The 7,650-nt window shown below is 38.4% G+C and overlaps 1 protein-coding gene across 2 annotated transcripts in view; it reads left to right on the top strand.

Annotated features, from left to right (window-relative positions):
* Positions 1-5,827: 5,827 nt before the first annotated feature.
* The window catches only part of Tmem196 (transmembrane protein 196), a 58,523-nt gene continuing 56,700 nt past the window's right edge, over positions 5,828-7,650 (top strand). Inside the window, exon 1 of one of the 2 annotated variants that reach the window (XM_047561844.1) lies at positions 5,828-6,772. In XM_047561844.1, coding sequence (XP_047417800.1) covers positions 6,626-6,772 — 147 coding nt within the window. In that variant the 5' untranslated portion in view covers positions 5,828-6,625. Of the gene's footprint in view, positions 6,791-7,650 lie in introns of both variants that reach the window. The other variant, XM_047561843.1, reaches the window with a different exon arrangement.

Raw genomic sequence — 7,650 nt, 5'->3', positions numbered from 1 at the left:
CTTACGTTGTAGATCTTATTTTAGTAAATTCTCTCAGCTTTTATTGGTCTGAAATTCTGGTTCCCTTTACTTTTGGATATTTTTGCTCAGTATATAATTCTACATTGGTAAGGGTTTTGTATTTATCTTTAAATTTTAGTACCTTAAAATGTCATTCACTTGTCCTCCAACTTGAATAATGTTAGATGGATAGTTTCAAATTCTTGCCCCTTTTCCTAATGTGTCCTTCCTTTTCTGCTTCCAAGGTGTAATCCTTATCACTAATTTCCAGCAGCTTGACTGATATGTTCCTTGGTGTATTTATCCTATACATAGGATACTTTGTTTATCTTATTTGCAATTTCTTTGGCTTCTTGGCTGTGTGAGTTTGTAGTTTTCACCAAATTTGGGGAAAAAATGGCCGTTATTCCTTCAAATTTTAAAATACACTTGCAGAACTGCACCCTGTAACTAAGGAGTTTAGATTGAAAGAAAAGATAAAGGATTCCCTATGGAGATGTATAGATCTTTTTCTCCAAGTCACTCCCTCCTCATCAGTAATCAGCCCTCAGTGCCATAGTCAATTTGGGCTACTGTAACAACATACCATAGACTGGGCGACTTAATAACAAAAATTAATTCTCACACCTGGAAGCTGAGAAGTCCCAAATCAAGGTGCTGAGAGATTCTATCAGTGTCTAATGAGGGTCCTTTTATTGGTTTGCCAGTGACAGCCTTCTTGTTATATCTTCTCATGGTAGAGAGTGTGAACTCTTCTTTCTCCTCTAAAAAGGATACATATGACATAATTTCCTATGTACATATATATACACCACAGTCAAATCCTCCATTGTGTACATCCACAAGAATGGGGTCCTAATTAGAATAAGATAAATTCCATTCTTGTATAATTATATAAAAAATGGATTCTACTGTCATGTATAACTAAAAAGAAACAACAAAAATGCATTTAAAAATAAATGGAGATACACCATGTTCATAGATTGGAAAACTAAATATTGTCTTCAGTCTTCCAAAATTGTCAGATGGCCATAAAGAAGAAGGTTGCTAGCTGATCCGGGGCATAGCTCAGTGTCTTGTATGAAGCACCAGGTTCAATCTCCCACACAGGCAGGTGGGGGCTGCTCTGACCATTCATGGGCAAGTGGTTTTGAGGATACATGTTTTCATTATCTTGAAGCAGAATCCCTGGGTTCTTTGTCGGATACACAGATTGCATCTATTTTCTCCTAAAGTGTGACTTGTCTTCATTTTTTCTAAAAATATCTCTTAAAGAAGGGAATTTTAAAATTTCCATGAAGTGCAATAAATTTGATTTTTAAAAATTAAAAAAAATAATAAAAAGGATACAAATATCACCATGGAAGTTTCACCCTCATGACTTAATCTAAGCCTAATTACTTCCCCCGAAGGTCTTAAATTTCTAATACCATCCCATTGGTATTGGGGTATGGCATTCAACACAGGAATTTCAGGGGATCACAAACACACAATCCTTACACTCAGCCTTAAAATATTCTGCTATTTACTTTCTATGCAACTACCATTATCTGCCAATAACCCCTTTTATGATAAAATAATCTGTGGATAACCATAAGAAGGAAACAAAGACAGAAAACTTTGTTTCTTTTCTACAGGGTTCACAGATCTGAGCTGCCCACTGTCTTCATAATGGCCAAGAGTGAAAGATTAGAAATTACAGTGTGTGTGTGTATGTCTGTGTGTTTAAAGATCTATAACTAGGTGATATTTTGGACATAAATGGAAAATTGATCTAAATATTAAGTACTATACTTTCTCTGATTAATAAACATGAGCTCTGAAGTTACTTTTGGATAATGTCTTCTGAGCTACATTATCATTAAAAGTCAAAAGGCAAAAAATAAATTCCAATGTAATTAGTTTTACTTTTGGATTTTTAAGTAAAAAAAAAAAAAAAACCTCCAAATGTTGCTGTATTTATTTTTTTCCCTTTTTAGCAGAACCACTTCCTCAACCCTACATAAATATTTAGGTACAATCTTTTCTAACCACATTGACAAGAGCATTAGAATATCAAATAAACTTCTTTCTGTGCCAATAGCACTCCTGTAGATATGATGATTTTTCCTAAACACACCAGACTTTCTGTAAGCGTGGCAAGTACCAAGCCCACAAATCAACACAGTGCAAGAAAGGCAAGTGTTCACTGTATGCGCAGGTGAAGTGGTATTATGACAGGAAGCTCAGCGGCCATGGTGGGCAAACTAAGCCAATTTGGCTACAACTACAGAGATGATTCTACTGAGGTTTGAGTGTGTTGAAAACCCAAGAGAATACTGCCTATTTAGAGATGCAAGCCTTTTGAACTAAGAGGAGATAAAAGAAAGGGCCAAGTGATCCAGTTTTAAGCTTCCTTTTGTATTATGAAGAGAATAAAATCTTGAGTTATGTTCACTTAAATATATGAGTATATCTAAACCTAATTACTCCTTCAAATACCAAATTCTTAATACCATCCCATTGGTATGGGATATGTGTGTATATATGTATGTGTGTGTATATATCTATATATGCATGTATGTATATATTAAAGTGGGCATCTATATCTTCAAAATGTATATCTAGCACTTCAAAACTGCCAAATGGTTTGAGATAAGTTTGTGATTATTTTACTTAATTTTTTTTTACTACATTGATTCTTCGGTCCAGTGCATATGGTGAGCATCTAAAGTTTAGATTCTGTAAATCAGAGCATGATGATCACAATGATAAAAAGTAATCATTTAAAATTTGGGGGCTCCTCAATAACTAACTCCACAGTAGTGAGTACAGTGATCTTTCTGTCAGTGTACTTCATTACATTAAAACAGGAGGTGTATTAATCAACTTCTTGTTACTATAAGAAAATATCTGAAATAATATATTTGAAAGAAGGAAAGGTTTATTTTGGCTTGCAATTTTGGAGATTCCAATTCATGACTGATTGGCCCTATTGCTTTTGAACCTGTGGTAAGTCTATTTTACATCATGGCAGGAACCACATGGGGGAACAAGATAGTCAACTCATGGCAGCCAGAAATCAAGGAGAAACAAGAGGGATGGAGTCCCCCTCAAAAACCTGTCCTTCCCAGTGGTCTAATTTCCTCACACTAAACCCCACCTCTTAAAGGTCCACAATCTTCCAATAGCACCACAGATTGGGAACAAAACTTCTAATACATGTGCCTTTGGTGAACTCTTATTCAAATCATAGCATCGGGTATTTGTGTCCTCATTCCTAGATATTTCTTTATACAAATTAATATCTATTAATATAATTTATGTAAATAAATATATGAATATCTCAGAACTCTTGAATACTTAATAGCAATATTTGGGTCACTAAAGAGAACAACAGTGAAGCATTTTTATTAGAGATGGAGTTTTATAAGAATTATTTCGAGGCTATCCACACATTTATTTGTGTCATGTTCAAGCCAGCAGGTGGAAAGCTTGAATTTTTTTTATACTGTTGCTTTTATTGAAGATGTAGAAATATTGAGCCAAGTTTCAATGGATCTCATAAATAACACTTCTGATTATACCATGATGTAAGAAAAACTAAATCCTCAAATTGTGGCAGCTCTAGAATTTGAATAGCAATGTAGTTTGTGTAGCTTTTCTTGATTTATGGTTAAATCCTATAATTTTTTCCCTAACAAATAATTTTCAGAGATAATGACAATAATAAATCATTTTGTCAGTTTTAACCCATTTTTATTCTTTATTTATGTAATTATGAAGTTTTAGATGCATTTGTGTTTACTATGGGAGAATATTTTACACCAATTTGCCAGGTATGCAAAATGTACATTGTGCCAGAAAAAATAATGTAAAATTTCATTGAAAATTCTGACATTGATAGACATGATTTTAAATACAGAACAATATGTAATTTATTCTGTGGATAATAATTGCTTTAACTTTAGTCCAGAGAATATTTGTAGTATATTGTAACTCATGGGTATTTACAAAAATTTAATTTTCAAAGTTCTGAATTCTGTACCAGTGATCTAGTATCAATCAAGATTGGTTATATTTGGACATCTGATTAGGGTTTAAGGTATTTAAGTAAACTCATATTTTTCCATCACATTTGTTAGAGATAAAAATTCAACCATAAGACATTACTTGTTCATTTCTCTTTAAAATTCATTTGTTGTTAACACCAATATTAAGTTCTCTCCCAATAAGCTATTCTCTTTCCTCCATATCTGCATTAATTAATTTATTTTAATAAATACTACAACTAGTTATTCTTTAATGAAAAAGGAAGAAGAAATTACAAAAAGAACAGTGTTGACTAAAGATTGTGTTGCACCAAAGATTAGGCAACATAGATCCTTCATTATTTCTGTGTATAGACGAGATTATTTAGAAGACATTTACAATATTTAAATACAATAAACTGTGGCTCAGGAGGCAAAAATCATTTGATGGATTTAGCAAATGTCTATTTGATGGACCAAATTTTAAGAAGTAGCAAGTAAACTCATTATCATTCAATATAAATGTTTAAGTTGTTCTCTAACGTTACAATAATTGACAACTCTTAAAGGCCAAATAACTTGTGATTGTTCTTTCGTGTTTTTTTAAGACTTAAGATTTAAAATTGCAGAATATGCCATAAAGAAATAAATTATACTGTAGAGTTGAATTTAAACTGTAAAACAATCCCTAAATCAAATTTAAGAGCACTGGAAATAGCACTTAGGCTACAGAATTTAGGCAATGGGTCACTCAGATTTTGTGTTCTCAATATTGGGACTTTTAAAAAAAGCCTCCAGTCAGAAGTGCTTGCACTGTGCACTTGTCTGCATGTATTTAGAAGTAAAGATGTCATAGCCTTATGTTAGTATACCCCTACTCAATCCTTCTGTACTCTATTTTCCTTCAGTCCATCTGTACCTGCAGAACTCAGTTTTTGAGAAAGATTATCCACACCTCAAAACCTCTCCTCCTTCCTCTACTCTCTGGATATCCTTAATGGAATACCTTGAGATTATTCAGAAGAGCAGAGAAATGGAAACAGGATTCAAACAGCGATTCCCAGACTTCTGGAGACCTACATGCGTCAAAGATGACAAAACAAAAATGCCCAAACCAGGCTTGGTCTGTGCCCTGATGATTCTGGCTAGGGTTGACTGTCAAAAACCTTTGTGCATTGACCCAGACATCTTTTTTTTTTTTTTTTTTTTTTTTTTAATAATTTCAGTTTTAATGTAGTCCTTAAGGGTACACATCTCCTGAATTTCAGTGGGAACACAGGGTCCCAGCTCGACCAGGTCTGGCCACACATCCCAGGACTCAGTAGCGCGCCTAGGGGAAAGCAGTGCTCTGTGGGCTGGAGTGCACTGTGGTCACATCCTCAGCGAAGTGTGGCTCCAGCCAACTGCTGCTTCTTTCTCCGATATGGAACTTGACAGGTTGGGTCGTAGTATCCTGGAGTGGACGTTCTTTATAAGCAGGCTTGAGTCTAGCCTATCTGGACAAAGGAGTTCCTCCGGGAGGGTCCTTCGGAGTCCTAGTGAAATTAGGAGTTCGGCTTTTCTCCATCCCCTGCTCTCTCTGCCTTTCTTGGCTCACTGCTCCTCCGCCCCTTCCCCCGCCGCCACCACCCCGTGTATACGCAGAAGAAAGTTTTACACGGAATGAGCCCTGCGTTGACGTAGGCATCGCCTCTTCTCCCTGCTGGATGGAAGCCCAGAAGGGAGTGAGTGGGGGAGATGCGGAGGTCGGCATCACTTGGATTCCTGTGGTTAGGGTCCCGGGGCGGGGCAGATCAAGGGCCTGCCAAGAGTATTGGTCCTAGACCCACGAATACATCAGGCTTTTCCCTCCTCCGTCAACCTAAATTCCAATGAGGTCATAGCAATGAGAGAGAGTCGGATCAAGAGAGAGGGGGAGGAAGAGGACGACGACGAGGGAGAAGAAACCCAGACGGAAAGAGGCCATCAGACAAGGTCGCTTTTTCTGGCGACACGGAGACTGCGAGGAGCGTGGTGCTGAATACCATCCGCCGGCTCCGCCAGGGGACCAAGAGACTCGTAGAAGCACTTTGCTTTACCACGAAAACAAAGGAGCGGAGGCGAGAGGGAGAGGCAGAGGGAAGCTCTGAGCAGCCCCCCTTGGATCTCCGGGAAGCAAAGCTCATTCTCCTCGGCAAGGAAAGAGAAGGGACCCGGAAAGGTCCGGGAGGCTAAAAAGGAATAGGGTTTCCCTGCGGAGATTGGGACACGGCAGAACTCTGGACAGCGCCTCTTGAGCGCGGGTTTGCTCCCAGGGCTCCCCAGGTCTGAAGCTCCTTGAAAGCCCTGCTACCGATGTGATCCTTTCTGGACTCTGACCACCAAGCCCAGGAAGATCCATCCAGGATCCCTGTCTGAGCGTACCAGTGGGTGGAGCAGTTCTTTCGTCTCTGACCAAGACAGGGGAGAGGGTCTCGGTTCTGGAAATCCAGTCCTTGCGGATAATGTTTCGCTGGTGAAGAAAGAAAAGTTTTAGGATCTGGTAGGGGGTGGAAGGGGTAAGGAGGATCGTGGAAGAAAGAAGGCGGATGGTTGGTTTTCCTCTCTGATCTGGAAGGAATGATGACCCAGGAAGGATGTGCACCAGCGGCCAGATTATTGGGAGCCTCTTGGTGCTTTCCGTGCTGGAGATAGGGCTGGGGGTATCCAGCGTGGCCGTGGGGGCGGTCAGCTTCAGCCTGGCCCTCCGAGAGCACAAGCCGCAGCTAGGAGACTCGTCCCCGGTATGGAGCGGGGTGTGTGTACGTTGAGCCATTTCACTCTCTCTTTACCTCTTTATGATGATGGTCAGTGTGCGTGCGTTAGTCACTCCCTCCCCTGGGAAACAGTATCATAAATTTCCTCTGGCTTGCATGTAGGTTCGTATTGGCAAGCTATGTTTCTTTATGTTGTCCTTTTATTTATTTGGTTTTTTTTCTCTTACCAAGACCAAATTAAATGGCTTTGTTTAAAGTTGGGGGGACTGTGTTCAGTTCCACTGGCTGATTCTACAAAAGGGCTGGCCAGTGTTAATGATGAGGGGGTCACATCTGTCAAGGGCAGACTCAGTCTTTTGTCCCTTTTAAAAGGAAGATCAAGATGAGAGTGTTACATCATTTTCCTGTGTCAGAAACAAACAGGGATAGTTAGGCATTTATTTCTGGGCAACAATGCCCAAGGTATACAAAACTCAGCACCAACATGACAAGGAAAAAAAAAAAAAAAAAAAAAGGAAAGAAAAAAAGAAATGTGGTGTGTACTTGTGAAAGGAACATATGGTGCATTTCATCCCAGAAAACTCTACTCTTAATTTTTTCTTTGCTATCTTCCTGATACTTTACCTCTGAAAACTCTTTTGTAAGTTGTAGGCAATAAGTTTAGTAAGAATGATAAGTTTACCAATAATGATAAGAAATGCAACAGCATTCTAATTGGAGAATAACCCATCTTAAAGAGTACCTAACTGCTCATAAAAAATGTCAGAATTTTCTCTAGGTAAGGTGGCAGACCCTACAAGCTTCTTGGTTAATTACTTGAGTGAATCTTAAGGAAAGCTTTAGAGACCCACTCATTCCAACAAGGATAAATAAAATAGCACTACTTCTAGTGTGGATCAAATTGT

This window comes from Sciurus carolinensis, chromosome 8 (genome assembly GCF_902686445.1).
Source record: "Sciurus carolinensis chromosome 8, mSciCar1.2, whole genome shotgun sequence".
NCBI classification, from domain to species: domain Eukaryota; kingdom Metazoa; phylum Chordata; class Mammalia; order Rodentia; family Sciuridae; genus Sciurus; species Sciurus carolinensis.
This window is presented reverse-complemented; position numbering and strand designations above follow the sequence as displayed.